Genomic DNA, 16692 nt, shown 5'->3' with positions numbered 1-16692 from the left:
TTTTCTAGCTAGATTGGGTGGGCTAACTAGCTAAATATTCATTATTACGATGGTATGTCCCATTAATAGACGTCTAGGTATCCAAACCCGTATTGTTGTTGTTAGCTAACAATTACATATGCGGCTCCTTAATGCGTAACGTTACAGACTCAGCTAGTTAGCTAACGTTAGGTTTGAAAAGATAATATGGACTTGCACAGATAATCCCGACCACAAGCAGTAACTTTAGTTGACACATATTGGATAAAACGAATTGTAGTTTTACCAACATTTAGACGTTACCTTACCTCGTCGGCACTCAACTCCATCGTTGTTCCTTTACATTCAGCTAGCTTTAGCTTACCTATTGTGCCAGCCAACTAGCTAGCTTTCCGTTTAATATACACAAATGTGCATAGTCTAACAAATAGCAATTTGTATTGATTGTCATAAATTTAAAGGGGAAAGACAGAGTTTCCTACAAAATGTGTGTTATCTATTCAAATTCTACGGAGAATGACACAAACATAAAAGTATTATTAATCAAAACACCAAGGTGGCCATTTTTATCAGGTGTCACGTGACTGGGGACAGAGAGGAACAAAGCAAGAGGGTGTACTCCGCCCAAAAGCTGTACACTAAAATAAGACCACGAAGTGAGGAATCAATGAGTTTTTTTACTTCACATTTCTACGTGAGGCACTGAGGCTTATTTGACCGAATAGAAGTTTCGTAATGTTTAGGTTGTTATGAATGCACTGATATAAGTGGACGCACGTGGCATTTCGGAAACATTAAAAAACGACTTTGTATCGGAGTTGTTCACCTGTTCTTCACTGTGAGAATCTGCCCGCTCATTGGCAAGAACGGTCCCACCTGATCTCGCCTACTCCCGCTTGCCTTCTATCTTTGAGGACATGTTTTTTTATGGTTAGAGTGGTTACCCGAATATCTTGTCAATATAATAAATAATCTTTGGTCACACTGAATAATCACTGTTACACTGAATTGTGAAAACTGTAATTATGGGGGTTGAATTATATTTTGCAAATTGTATTTGGTCGACTGGTAGCCTAGAGGTTAGAGAGGCGGGTCAGTGTTCCGGGTCGCCGGTTCAAATGCCTAAGGCGCTTCAGTTCTCCCCTACAATCCCCTACAATTGCTCCATGTGCGCCCTTGCTTCAACCTCTCTGTAAGGCCTATGCATTTCTTTTCGGGGGGATGGGACAAAGCACAACACAAGTTTCCATTTGTGTATGTTGGAAAATAAAGTAATCTTCCTCTAATCTTGAAATCCTGCCCTGCTATATATTCTAAATTACGTTAATTGGATATAAGAGTGAACTGAAAATTACAACAAAATATGTATTATTGCTCCCATTTAGCAAAACAACTTTTCTTTCTTTCTTTATAGAGGACACCAACAGACCACTTCGACTTCAACAACATCCTGAGTAAAGGATACAGAATTTTTTTTCTATTTGACTGTGATATGTTGTTGTTGTTTATCTAACTTAGTTGAATGCACTGACTGTAAGTCACTCTCGATAAGAGCGTCTGCTGAATGAACAAAATGTAAATGTTGAAAAATACACACTTGCCAAGCATGCTGGGTATTATGCTAATGAGCTCTGCCCCAAACAAGTACACACTTGGTGGGTTCGGACCAGATACAAACGAATCATAGGTGTGAACATCACAGTACAGTATGGCACAGTTTAGTACAGTAGAGCACAGTATAACATAGAAGAGTACAATACAGTACAATATGGTACGGTATGGTACAGGACAGGACAGTATAGTTTTATTCAGTAGAGTACAGTAAGTACATTCCAGTACAGTATGGTACAGTACAGTACATAGCCTTTAATTCATTAAAGTAGAGTACAGTAAAGTACAGTACAGTAGTGTACAGTAAAGTATAGTTTAATTCAGTAGAGTACGGTATAGTATGGTACAGTAGAGTTTAATTCAGTAGAGTACAGTACAATAGAGTACAGTACAATAGAGTAAAGTAGGGTACAATACAGTACACTTTACTGTACTCTAGTGTGCTCTACTGTATTGTACTGGTACTCTACTGTACTATACTCTACTTTTCTTTACTGTACTGTAATGTACTCTGATGTGCTCTACTGTAGTATACTGTGCTGTACTGTGCTGTCCAAACTTGTGAAACATAGATGTCAATGACCAAATCCGGTCTGGACCCAATCTGAAACAACTATAGATGTCTATGTCTGGGCTAAATCAAAGCCGATTCAATTATAGACATCTTTGCATTGTCTAAATCAAGTCCGGTCCGGACCAAATCTGAACGTCTATGATTGTGCCAAATATAGGCTGGTCCGGACCCGATGTCTCTGGACGTCTATGATTAGTTCAGATCTGGTCCGGACCAAAGAAAGACGTCCCAAAGACTTCGCCTGACGTCAAATGCTTAGTGGGGTGTGATTTATGGAGAGTCAAAACTAATTGACACTGATCAATTTTCACGTTTGTATTTTATTTTTCGTAATGTAAAAAATCATACTCCATATTATATAGACAATTTGTTGGAACTGATTTTTAATTCACAAGTTAGAACTGATTTTTGCAGCAAGACAAATGACTTCGGGCAAATCAAATCCAGTTGTGTATACGTTAGATCCACACAATGCCTCGTGGCAACCCCATGTTGCCTCATGGCAAGACACAGGACAGAGGACAAAAAAGAACACAATAGGATTTAGAGGAGTCCAAGTGTACCGGTAACACTGCAGCAGTCCACTTCAGCTATTGACTGATATCTGCTGAGATTTCCTAAACCTGTAAAATGCGGAATTTAATTTACTCAAACATCCAAATTATTTACAATTATTAATTCAGGTGAGAATTCTCATCTTAATGTCAACCAAGCTCTGCAGTGTTTGTCTCTTCAAAGTATTTACTGTACACAATTTGATAACAGTAATCCAATGGTACCTTCTAATGGAAGTAAAATATATCGTTTTTCATTTGGAAAATTGTATTTATTTAACCAATACCCTTATGTTTATGAGCACACATAACAAAACAATACATGTAACTAGGCAAGTCAGTTAAGAACAAATTCTTATTTACAATGACGGCCTACCCCGGGCCAAACCCTCCTCTAACACGGACGACGCTGGGCCAATTGTGCACCGCCCTATGAGACTCCCAATCACGGCCGGTTGTGATACAGCCTGGGATCAAACCAGGGTCTGTAGTGATGCCTCTAGCACTTCATTTCAGTGCCTTAGACCACTGCGCCACTCGAGAACCTTCACTGGAAAATAAAGAGTCAAGTCATATTATCCCAGACAACTAACAGCTCTTGGACCTGGATTTATTTACCCATGCTTAGGGTTCAGAGTGGCAGTAAACACAATTGGTGTACATCATGGAGCATCTTATCTTCTTCTCAAGAGAAACAAATCTCAGGGCTCTATTCAAACCACATCACGGAAGTTCAGCTTTACAGGGTGATTTACATTTAAAGGCAATTTTCCCATTTCAGGTGAGAGCGCATGCCCGCTAAACGCTGCATACTTCGGCTTAATCAGGAATTACCTTTACATTTCTAGCGCGGAACCTGTAACAGTTTAGCTTTACAGATTTAATAGAGCCCTTACTATTTAGTATTTTATTAGGATCCCCATTAGCTACTGCTAAAGCAGCTTGAAGTGCATCCTTCACACATTAGTTTGAAAACTTGGCCTTCACAGAATAACACCTGAGAAAAAAGATACATGAGATTAACAAAACTACTCTTAGTATATCAAATAGAAAACATGGAGAAGTAGTCTTTACAGCACAGGGAAATGTAAATAATGAAAGACTGGGCTAATGTCCAAAGAAGGTCTTTGCCTCCAACTAATGGGGAAAATGAAATGCACACTGATTACCATATGTCGTTTATCCTCCTCTATCCAGTGTGTCCAACCACGATTCTTCTTCTCCACAATCTGATGTGAAGGAAAAAATTATGTATTTACCTGTTTTGTTTAATAGTAATAGTTAACAATTAATATGCTTCATTAACAATAGTAAAGACGTTTCTTTAGTGCCAATGCTGTGCTCCTGAGAAAGGATTGTTCATCTCTTCCACGTTCACTCCCTGCAGCTGGTCTAGCCGTGTAGTCAAGGACACGAGATAGAGATAAACTTGAGGAACAGATAGACCTGTATTGTTTTCAATCATCTTTGCTTCTGAGTGGGTCACACGGCATAAGACAAATAGCCTCTGAGAGTGACCACAGTTCTTCAGTCCATCCTGTTCTTGTACTATCTTCCAAGGGCACAGCTGTGGGGAGATAGAAGAGAACAAATAGCCTCTGAGAGTGACCACAGTTCTTCAGTCCATCCTGTTCTTGTACTATCTTCCAAGGAGAGAAAGGAGTCAACGGAACTGCTGTTATCACATGTTTGTGGCTATGACCTCACCCACCTGATACACCTGGCCACAAGAAGAAAACAAGGTAGCTTATGATTCTCTGATCTGCCGGGGAGGGGTGGTACCAACCATGACTAAGCAGTTTTTGGGTTTCTACATTTGAAGATACACTTGACGAAAATACACTTCATTAAAATATTGTTTATATTTACATCTGTCGTTCTCATAGGACGCTGTACAAACAGAAAGAATAGCTGGGTTACCCCAGATAAATTGAATACAAGATTCTTCCAGCGCAGAGCAAGTACATCAAAATTGCATGCAGACAAAAATGATTTTTTTTTTTTTTTTTTTCCTTTGTGTATGACAAAAAACTCACGGAATCAAAATTGATCTGACCATACCCCTCTCAACAACTAAGCTACAGTCTCCACTCACAAATTATCAACATCAAACGCATCACTTTAGCTGTCTCCACTTATTCAGGCTGCTAGCTCTCCCATGAGTCTACCTTGATCCAGTCAGAGGTGTCTGTGGCCAGCCTGGCCAGCTCTACACTGTGACAGGCCTCAATCAGATCCTTCTTCTTATAGCTGTCATCCACAGGAAAGATGATGCTCCTCACAACTATGACCACAGGAAGATTGAGGTGGAGCGCGCCCACAGGACGGGAAAACCCACCACCGGCCCAGTTGACAGGCCCAGGCCAATAGTGGTCAAGTTCTTGAGGTTCAAGAACAAGGTAGCTGTTCTGGAAAGAGACAAAAATTTGAGAGGAACATCTATCTTCCTCAACGAGGACTATCCTGAAGCTGTGCGGCAGAAGAGGAAAGAACTTATCCCAGCCATGAAAGCTGCCAGAGCACGTGGGGACATTGCTTACATCTGATATGACAGACTCATTGTCCAACCTCCCTAACAGAAGCCTGGAAGGGATGAGAGAATAGCAAACACACCAATTGATTAATGGACTTCTGAATGGATCATTTTTCTCTTCCTTTGTTTGCTCTTTTCAATATTATGTCTATCTTTGATAAGCAACCCAGGAGTGGGATGAAAATAGCCCATATTAATATATGAAGAAATAAGGTTAATAGAAATAAGGTTAATAGAAATAAGGTTAGAAATAAGGTTAATAGAAATAAGGTTAATAGAAATAAGGTTAGAAATAAGGTTAATAGAAATAAGGTTAATAGAAATAAGGTTAGAAATAAGGTTAATAGAAATAAGGTTAGAAATAAGGTTAATAGAAATGAGGTTAGAAATAAGGTTCAGGAAATAAGGTTAAAAATAAGGTTAATAGAAATAAGGTTAATAGAAATAAGGTTAATAGAAATAAGGTTGATAGAAATAAGGTTAATAGAAATAAGGTTAATAGAAATAAGGTTAGAAATAAGGTTAATAGAAATAAGGTTAGAAATAAGGTTAATAGAAATAGGGTTGGAAATAAGGTTAATAGAAATAACGTTAATAGAAATGAGGTTAATAGAAATAAGGTTAATAGAAATAAGGTTAATAGAAATTGGGTTAGAAATAAGGTTAATAGGAATAAGGTTAATAGAAATAAGGTTAATAGAAATAAGGTTAGAAATAAGGTTGATAGAAATAAGGCTAATAGAAATAAGGTTAGAAATAAGGTTAATAGAAATAGGGTTGGAAATAAGGTTAATATAAATAAGGTTAATAGAAATAAGGTTAATAGAAATAAGGTTAGAAATAAGGTTAATAGAAATAAGATTAGAAATAAGGATAATAGAAATAAGGTTAGAAATAAGGTTAATAGAAATAAGGTTAGAAATAAGGTTCAGGAAATAAGGTTAAAAATAAGGTTAATAGAAATAAGGTTAATAGAAATAAGGTTAATAGAAATAATGTTGATAGAAATAAGGTTAATAGAAATAAGGTTAATAGAAATAAGGTTAGAAATAAGGTTAATAGAAATAAGGTTAGAAATAAGGTTAATAGAAATAGGGTTGGAAATCAGGTTAATAGAAATAACGTTAATAGAAATGAGGTTAATAGAAATAAGGTTAATAGAAATTGGGTTAGAAATAAGGTTAATAGAAATAAGGTTAATAGAAATAAGGTTAATAGAAATAAGGTTAGAAATAAGGTTGATAGAAATAAGGTTAATAGAAATAAGGTTAGAAATAAGGTTAATAGAAATAGGGTTGGAAATAAGGTTAATAGAAATAAGGTTAATAGAAATAAGGTTAATAGAAATAAGGTTAATAGAAATAAGGTTAATAGAAATTGGGTTGGAAATACGGTTAATAGAAATAAGGTTAATATAAATAATGTTAGAAATAAGGTTAATAGAAATAACGTTAATAGAAATAAGGTTAATAGAAATACGGTTAGAAATAAAGTTAATAGAAATAAGGTTAATAGAAATAAGGTTAATAGAAATAAGGTTAATAGAAATAAGGTTAATAGAAATAATGTTAGAAATACGGTTAATAGAAATAAGGTTAATAGAAATAAGGTTAATAGAAATAATGTTAGAAATACGGTTAATAGAAATAAGGTTAGAAATAAGGTTAATAGAAATAAGGTTAATAGAAATAAGGTTAATAGAAATAAGGTTAGAAATAAGGTTAATATAAATAAGGTTAGAAAAAGGTTAGAAATAAGGTTAATAGAAATAAGGTTAATGGAAATAAGGTTAGAAATAAGGTTAATAGAAATAAGGTTAGAAATAAGGTTAATAGAAATAAGGTTAATAGAAATAAGGTTCAGGAAATAAGGTTAGAAATAAGGTTAATAGAAAAAACGTTAATAGAAATAAGGTTAATAGAAACAAGGTTAGAAATAAGGTTAATGTAAATAAGGTCAATAGAAATAATGTTAATATAAATAAGGTTAATAGAAATACGGTTAGTAATAAGGTTAATATAAATAAGGTTAATAGAAATAAGGTTAGAAATAAGGTTAATAGAAATTGGGTTGGAAATAAGGTTAATAGAAATAAGGTTAATAGAAATAATGTTAGAAATAAGGTTAATAGAAATAACGTTAATAGAAATAAGGTTAATAGAAATACGGTTAGAAATAAAGTTAATAGAAATAAGGTTAATAGAAATAAGGTTAATATAAATAAGGTTAATATAAATAAGGTTAATAGAAATAAGGTTAGAAATAAGGTTAATAGAAATTGGGTTGGAAATAAGGTTAATAGAAATAAGGTTAATAGAAATAATGTTAGAAATAAGGTTAATAGAAATAACGTTAATAGAAATAAGGTTAATAGAAATACGGTTAGAAATAAAGTTAATAGAAATAAGGTTAATAGAAATAAGGTTAATAGAAATAAGGTTAATAGAAATAAGGTTAATAGAAATAATGTTAGAAATATGGTTAATAGAAATAAGGTTAGAAATAAGGTTAATAGAAATAAGGTTAATAGAAATAATGTTAGAAATACAGTTAATAGAAATAAGGTTAGAAATAAGGTTAATAGAAATAAGGTTAATAGAAATAAGGTTAATAGAAATAAGGTTAGAAATAAGGTTAATATAAATAAGGTTAGAAAAAGGTTAGAAATAAGGTTAGAAATAAGGTTAATGGAAATAAGGTTAGAAATAAGGTTAATAGAAATAAGGTTAGAAATAAGGTTAATAGAAATAAGCTACTGCTAAAGCAGCTTGAAGTGCATCCTTCACACATTAGTTTGAAAACTTGGCCTTCACAGAATAACACCTGAGAAAAAAGATACATGAGATTAACAAAACTACTCTTAGTATATCAAATAGAAAACATGGAGAAGTAGTCTTTACAGCACAGGGAAATGTAAATAATGAAAGACTGGGCTAATGTCCAAAGAAGGTCTTTGCCTCCAACTAATGGGGAAAATGAAATGCACACTGATTACCATATGTCGTTTATCCTCCTCTATCCAGTGTGTCCAACCACGATTCTTCTTCTCCACAATCTGATGTGAAGGAAAAAATTATGTATTTACCTGTTTTGTTTAATAGTAATAGTTAACAATTAATATGCTTCATTAACAATAGTAAAGACGTTTCTTTAGTGCCAATGCTGTGCTCCTGAGAAAGGATTGTTCATCTCTTCCACGTTCACTCCCTGCAGCTGGTCTAGCCGTGTAGTCAAGGACACGAGATAGAGATAAACTTGAGGAACAGATAGACCTGTATTGTTTTCAATCATCTTTGCTTCTGAGTGGGTCACACGGCATAAGACAAATAGCCTCTGAGAGTGACCACAGTTCTTCAGTCCATCCTGTTCTTGTACTATCTTCCAAGGGCACAGCTGTGGGGAGATAGAAGAGAACAAATAGCCTCTGAGAGTGACCACAGTTCTTCAGTCCATCCTGTTCTTGTACTATCTTCCAAGGAGAGAAAGGAGTCAACGGAACTGCTGTTATCACATGTTTGTGGCTATGACCTCACCCACCTGATACACCTGGCCACAAGAAGAAAACAAGGTAGCTTATGATTCTCTGATCTGCCGGGGAGGGGTGGAACCAACCATGACTAAGCAGTTTTTGGGTTTCTACATTTGAAGATACACTTGACGAAAATACACTTCATTAAAATATTGTTTATATTTACATCTGTCGTTCTCATAGGACGCTGTACAAACAGAAAGAATAGCTGGGTTACCCCAGATAAATTGAATACAAGATTCTTCCAGCGCAGAGCAAGTACATCAAAATTGCATGCAGACAAAAATGATTTTTTTTTTTTTTTTTTTTCCTTTGTGTATGACAAAAAACTCACGGAATCAAAATTGATCTGACCATACCCCTCTCAACAACTAAGCTACAGTCTCCACTCACAAATTATCAACATCAAACGCATCACTTTAGCTGTCTCCACTTATTCAGGCTGCTAGCTCTCCCATGAGTCTACCTTGATCCAGTCAGAGGTGTCTGTGGCCAGCCTGGCCAGCTCTACACTGTGACAGGCCTCAATCAGATCCTTCTTCTTATAGCTGTCATCCACAGGAAAGATGATGCTCCTCACAACTATGACCACAGGAAGATTGAGGTGGAGCGCGCCCACAGGACGGGAAAACCCACCACCGGCCCAGTTGACAGGCCCAGGCCAATAGTGGTCAAGTTCTTGAGGTTCAAGAACAAGGTAGCTGTTCTGGAAAGAGACAAAAATTTGAGAGGAACATCTATCTTCCTCAACGAGGACTATCCTGAAGCTGTGCGGCAGAAGAGGAAAGAACTTATCCCAGCCATGAAAGCTGCCAGAGCACGTGGGGACATTGCTTACATCTGATATGACAGACTCATTGTCCAACCTCCCTAACAGAAGCCTGGAAGGGATGAGAGAATAGCAAACACACCAATTGATTAATGGACTTCTGAATGGATCATTTTTCTCTTCCTTTGTTTGCTCTTTTCAATATTATGTCTATCTTTGATAAGCAACCCAGGAGTGGGATGAAAATAGCCCATATTAATATATGAAGAAATAAGGTTAATAGAAATAAGGTTAATAGAAATAAGGTTAGAAATAAGGTTAATAGAAATAAGGTTAATAGAAATAAGGTTAGAAATAAGGTTAATAGAAATAAGGTTAATAGAAATAAGGTTAGAAATAAGGTTAATAGAAATAAGGTTAGAAATAAGGTTAATAGAAATGAGGTTAGAAATAAGGTTCAGGAAATAAGGTTAAAAATAAGGTTAATAGAAATAAGGTTAATAGAAATAAGGTTAATAGAAATAAGGTTGATAGAAATAAGGTTAATAGAAATAAGGTTAATAGAAATAAGGTTAGAAATAAGGTTAATAGAAATAAGGTTAGAAATAAGGTTAATAGAAATAGGGTTGGAAATAAGGTTAATAGAAATAACGTTAATAGAAATGAGGTTAATAGAAATAAGGTTAATAGAAATAAGGTTAATAGAAATTGGGTTAGAAATAAGGTTAATAGAAATAAGGTTAATAGAAATAAGGTTAATAGAAATAAGGTTAGAAATAAGGTTGATAGAAATAAGGTTAATAGAAATAAGGTTAGAAATAAGGTTAATAGAAATAGGGTTGGAAATAAGGTTAATATAAATAAGGTTAATAGAAATAAGGTTAATAGAAATAAGGTTAGAAATAAGGTTAATAGAAATAAGATTAGAAATAAGGATAATAGAAATAAGGTTAGAAATAAGGTTAATAGAAATAAGGTTAGAAATAAGGTTCAGGAAATAAGGTTAAAAATAAGGTTAATAGAAATAAGGTTAATAGAAATAAGGTTAATAGAAATAATGTTGATAGAAATAAGGTTAATAGAAATAAGGTTAATAGAAATAAGGTTAGAAATAAGGTTAATAGAAATAAGGTTAGAAATAAGGTTAATAGAAATAGGGTTGGAAATAAGGTTAATAGAAATAACGTTAATAGAAATGAGGTTAATAGAAATAAGGTTAATAGAAATTGGGTTAGAAATAAGGTTAATAGAAATAAGGTTAATAGAAATAAGGTTAATAGAAATAAGGTTAGAAATAAGGTTGATAGAAATAAGGTTAATAGAAATAAGGTTAGAAATAAGGTTAATAGAAATAGGGTTGGAAATAAGGTTAATAGAAATAAGGTTAATAGAAATAAGGTTAATAGAAATAAGGTTAATAGAAATAAGGTTAATAGAAATTGGGTTGGAAATACGGTTAATAGAAATAAGGTTAATATAAATAATGTTAGAAATAAGGTTAATAGAAATAACGTTAATAGAAATAAGGTTAATAGAAATACGGTTAGAAATAAAGTTAATAGAAATAAGGTTAATAGAAATAAGGTTAATAGAAATAAGGTTAATAGAAATAAGGTTAATAGAAATAATGTTAGAAATACGGTTAATAGAAATAAGGTTAATAGAAATAAGGTTAATAGAAATAATGTTAGAAATACGGTTAATAGAAATAAGGTTAGAAATAAGGTTAATAGAAATAAGGTTAATAGAAATAAGGTTAATAGAAATAAGGTTAGAAATAAGGTTAATATAAATAAGGTTAGAAAAAGGTTAGAAATAAGGTTAATAGAAATAAGGTTAATGGAAATAAGGTTAGAAATAAGGTTAATAGAAATAAGGTTAGAAATAAGGTTAATAGAAATAAGGTTAATAGAAATAAGGTTCAGGAAATAAGGTTAGAAATAAGGTTAATAGAAAAAACGTTAATAGAAATAAGGTTAATAGAAACAAGGTTAGAAATAAGGTTAATGTAAATAAGGTCAATAGAAATAATGTTAATATAAATAAGGTTAATAGAAATACGGTTAGAAATAAGGTTAATATAAATAAGGTTAATAGAAATAAGGTTAGAAATAAGGTTAATAGAAATTGGGTTGGAAATAAGGTTAATAGAAATAAGGTTAATAGAAATAATGTTAGAAATAAGGTTAATAGAAATAACGTTAATAGAAATAAGGTTAATAGAAATACGGTTAGAAATAAAGTTAATAGAAATAAGGTTAATGGAAATAAGGTTAATAGAAATAAGGTTAATATAAATAAGGTGAATAGAAATAAGGTTAGAAATAAGGTTAATAGAAATTGGGTTGGAAATAAGGTTAATAGAAATAAGGTTAATAGAAATAATGTTAGAAATAAGGTTAATAGAAATAACGTTAATAGAAATAAGGTTAATAGAAATACGGTTAGAAATAAAGTTAATAGAAATAAGGTTAATAGAAATAAGGTTAATAGAAATAAGGTTAATAGAAATAATGTTAGAAATACGGTTAATAGAAATAAGGTTAGAAATAAGGTTAATAGAAATAAGGTTAATAGAAATAATGTTAGAAATACAGTTAATAGAAATAAGGTTATAAATAAGGTTAATAGAAATAAGGTTAGAAAAAGGTTAGAAATAAGGTTAATATAAATACGGTTAGAAATAAGGTTAATAGAAATAAGGTTAATGGAAATAAGGTTAGAAATAAGGTTAATAGAAATAAGGTTAGAAATAAGGTTAATAGAAATAAGGTTAGAAATAAGGTTCAGGAAATAGGGTTAGAAATAAGGTTAATAGAAAAAACGTTAATAGAAATAAGGTTAATAGAAACAAGGTTAGAAATAAGGTTAATGTAAATAAGGTCAATAGAAATAATGTTAATATGAATAAGGTTAATAGAAATACGGTTAGAAATAAGGTTAATAGAAATACGGTTAGAAATAAGGTTATTAGAAATAAGGTTAATAGAAATAAGGTTAGAAATAAGGTTAATAGAAATAAGGTTAGAAATAAGGTTAATAGAAATAAAGTTAGAAATAAGGTTCAGGAAATAAGGTTAGAAATAAGGTTAATAAAAATAAGGTATGAAATAAGGTTAATAGAAATAAGGTTAATAGAAATAAGGTTAATAGAAATAAGGTTAATAGAAATACGGTTAGAAATAAGGTTAATAGAAATAGGGTTGGAAATAAGGTTAATAGAAATAAGGTTAATAGAAATTGGGTTGGAAATAAGGTTAATAGAAATAAGGTTAATAGAAATAACGTTAGAAATAAGGTTAATAGAAATACAGTTCATAGAAATAAGGTTAGAAATAAGGTTAATAGAAATAAGGTTAATAGAAATAAGGTTAATAGAAATAAGGTTAGAAATAAGGTTAATAGAAATAAGGTTAGAAAAAGGTTAGAAATAAGGTTAATAGAAATAAGGTTAGAAATAAGCAACACTTCCCCATAAGAATTTCTGTCTCTTCCATAGATGTTATATCCTTGTATTGCTACTGCTGTATCATCAAATTAATTATCTAAGTGAGTCTCAGAAATGGCTAATATATGAACGTTATCTGATGTTAGAAATTTATTGATTTCATTCACTTGGCACATCTAAAGCCTTTTCTTTTGGGGTGTTGCTATAAGCCACCAAGTGCTAACAGTCAGTATCTAAATAATATGTGTAAAATGCTTAATAGTGTATGTGATGCAAAGAGATTGGTCTACTTTCTTGGAGACCTGAATATATACTAGTTTTCATTAAACTGTCCACTCAAAAAGGAAGCTAGGTTATTAATCAACCTACCACGCTGTTTACAAACACTACAGGAACAAGATCATCCACATGTATTGATCACATTTTTACTAATACTGCAGAACTTTGTTCTAAAGCTGTATCCGTACCCATTGGATGCAGTGATCACAATATAGTGGCTTATCCAGGAAAGACAAAGTTCCAACAGCTGGGCCTAAAATAGCGTTTCAGAGATTATACAAAAGATTTTGCTGTGACTCTTATGTGGATCATGTAAAAAATATTTGTTGGTCTGATGTGATTAATAAGGAGCATCCAGACACTGCACTTGGTGAATTTATGAAATTGCTTCTTCAAATTATTGATAAACATGCACCTGTTAAGAAACTGGCTGTTAGAACTGTTAAGGCCCCATAGATTGATGAGGAATTTAAAAACTGTATGGTTGAAAGAGATGGGGCAAAAGGAGTGGCTAATAAGTCTGGCTGCACATCAGACCGGCTGTCTTACTGAAAATTTTCGGAAGTTTAGATACATCTTAGCCAAATACATTTAAACTCAGTTTTTCACAATTCCTGACATTTAATCCAATTAAAGATTTCCTGTCTTCAGTCAGTTAGGATCACCACATTATTTTAAGATAAAGAAATGTCAGAATAATAGTAGAGAGAATGATTTATTTCAGCTTTTATTTCTTTCATCACTCAATCAGTATTTGGTAGTATTGCCTTTAAATTGTTTATCTTGGGTCAAACATTTCGGGTAGCCTTCCACAAGCTTCCCACAATAAGTTGGGTGAATTTTGGCCCAGTCCTCCTGACAGAGCTGGTGTAACTGAGTCAGGTTTGTAGACCTCTTTGCTCGCACACGCTTTTTTAGTTCTGCCCACACATTTTCTATAGGATTGAGGCCAAGGCTTTGTGATGGCTACTCCAATACCTTGACTTTGTTGTCCTTAAGCCATTTTGCCACAAATTTGGAAGTATGCTGAGCGTCATTGTCCATTTGGAAGACCCATTTTCGACCAAGCTTTAACTTCCTGACATATGTCTTGAGATGTTGCTTCAATGTATCCACATAATTGTCCTTATGATGCCATCTATTTTGTGAAGTGCACCAGTCCCTCCTGCAGCAAAGCACCCTCACAGCATGATGCTGCCACCCCCGTGCTTCACGTTTGGGATGGTGTTCTTCGACTTGCAAGCCTCCCCCTTTTTCCTCCAAACATAACGATGGTCATTATGGCCAAACAATTATATTTTTGTTTCATCAGACCAGAAGACATTTCTCCAAAAAGTACGATCTTTGTCCCCATGTGTGGTTGCAAACCATAGTCTGGCTTTTTTTATGGAGGTTTTGGAGCAGTGGCTTCTTCCTTGCTGAGTTGCCTTTCAGGTTATGTCGATATAGGACTCGTTTTACTGTGGATATACATAATTTTGTACCTGTTTCCTCCAGCATCTTCACAAGGTCCTTTGCTGTTGTTCTGGGATTGATTTGCACTTTTTGCACCAAAGTACGTTAATCTCTAGGAGACACAACGCATCTCCTTCCTGAGCGGTATGACGAATGCGTGGCCCATGGTGTTTATACTTGTGTACTATTGTTTGAACAGATGAATGTGGTACCTTCAGGCATTTGGAAATTGCTCGCAAGGATGAACCAGACTTGTGGAGGTCGACAATTTTTTTCTGAGGTCTTGGCTGATTTCGTTTGATTTTCCCATGATGTCAAGCAAAGAGGCACTGAGTTTGAAGGTATGCCTTGAAATACGTCCACAGGTACCCCTCCAATTGACTCAAATTATGTCAATTAGCCTATCAGAAGCTTCTAAAGCCATGACATCTTTTTCTGGAATTGTCCAAGCTGTTTAAAGGCCCAGTCAACTTCCACTGAAATTCTGATACAGTGACTTTTAAGTGAAATAATCTATCTGTAAACAATTGTTGGAAAAATTACTTGTGTCATTGTCACACCCTGACCATAGAGAGCTGTTTATTCTCTGTTGGTTGGGGCGTGATAGTGACTAGGGTGGGTCATCTAGGTGATTAATGGTTTATGTTGGCCTGGTATGGTTCCCAATCAGAGACAGCTGTTTATCGTTGCGGCTTGGTCTACCCTTTATGACGATCATGACAGAAGATCCCACCAACAACGGACCAAGCAGCGGGCCTGGTAGATAATGGCATCCTGGTCTGTGGAGGAGATTAGGGATAGAACATCCTGGACTTGGGACGACATAATAGCATAATAGCAGGAGAGAAGAGGCGGAGGCAGCGAAGGAGGGACAGTGACGAAGTCAGGGAGGTAAGCCACAGAAACTCCAATAATTGTTTTTGGGGGGAGGCACTTGGAGCAGTTGGCGGTGCAGAGAAGTAAACCAGAGCCAGTCTGGGAGAAGAAGGACAATTTGGAGGAGAGAGAAATGGGAGAGTTGTTGAGTTGGTGGAGGATGCACAGATTTGGAATAAAGGAACGTGTTGTCAGTTTGGTGCCACCTGAGTCAGCTCCCTGTACTCATCCTGAGAAGTTTGTTAAAGTTCCGGAACAATTGATGCCGGCTATACACACTAGGTCTCCAGTGCACCTTCACAACCCACTGCGTCCTGTGCCAACTGCGCTTTCCCAGTCAGGTGTTTCCTGTTCCTGCTCCTCGCACTCTCCCTCAAGTGCGTGTCCCCAGTCAGGTCCGTCCTGTTCCTGCTCCTCGCACTCGCCCTGAGGTGCGTGTCACCAGCCCGGTGTCACCTGTACCGGTCCCGCATCAGGCCTCCAGTGCGCCTCCACAGTCCAGAGCTTATCTGCGAGCGGAGTGGGTACTTCGCCCCCCCCCCCCCCCCCAAAGGTGCAGACTCCGACCGCAAAACCTGACTCAATAGGGGAAGGTCCGGGTGGGCATCTATCGTCGGGGGTGGCTCAGGTGAGGGGCGAAGTACCCACTCCGCTCGCAGATATAACGTCTTCCTCCATGGCGGCTCTGGTGCGGGGATCGTCGCAAGAGGAACCGGACCTTGTGTAGCCGCCGCAGATGTTGAGCGTTTGTAAATTCATCAGTTATTCTGCGCTCTGGCACTCAGATGAGAGTGCTCTGAAATCAGAGTAGATGGTCAGACTGAATTTACTAAGTTCTTGTGTATTTGTTTGTAAGTGTCTTTTTTATAAATCTTGTTTGATTAATATCTATCAAGTCTGGTAGGACTGTTGCCATTCTGTTGCTTATGAGTTTTGTTGTTGTTTTATTGTACAATTGATTAAATGTGCGGTTCTGCAGGGGACTCTCACGATTTTCTTGGTTTTAATATAACTTAAATAACTCTTTGATACATGGAACTCGGAAGGACTGAATTGAGTGACATGTGTGTCATCATTTCAGTAAA

The 16692-nt window shown here is 34.8% G+C and overlaps 1 protein-coding gene across 4 annotated transcripts in view; it reads right to left on the bottom strand.

Moving 5' to 3' along the window:
* LOC110491883 (ubiquitin conjugation factor E4 B) overlaps positions 1–568 on the bottom strand; it is a 99200-nt gene extending 98632 nt beyond the window's left edge. For 3 of the 4 annotated variants that reach the window (XM_036946774.1, XM_036946776.1, XM_036946775.1), the window contains exon 1: positions 288–568. In XM_036946774.1, coding sequence (XP_036802669.1) covers positions 288–308 — 21 coding nt within the window. In that variant the 5' untranslated portion in view covers positions 309–568. Of the gene's footprint in view, positions 1–282 lie in introns of all 4 variants that reach the window. The other variant, XM_036946777.1, reaches the window with a different exon arrangement.
* Between the last annotated feature and the right edge of the window lie 16124 nt (positions 569–16692).

The sequence above is a fragment of the Oncorhynchus mykiss genome, chromosome 16 (assembly GCF_013265735.2).
Source record: "Oncorhynchus mykiss isolate Arlee chromosome 16, USDA_OmykA_1.1, whole genome shotgun sequence".
Lineage (NCBI taxonomy): Eukaryota > Metazoa > Chordata > Actinopteri > Salmoniformes > Salmonidae > Oncorhynchus > Oncorhynchus mykiss.
The sequence above is the reverse complement of the archived record's forward strand: the minus strand, read 5'-3'. Positions and strand labels throughout refer to the sequence as shown.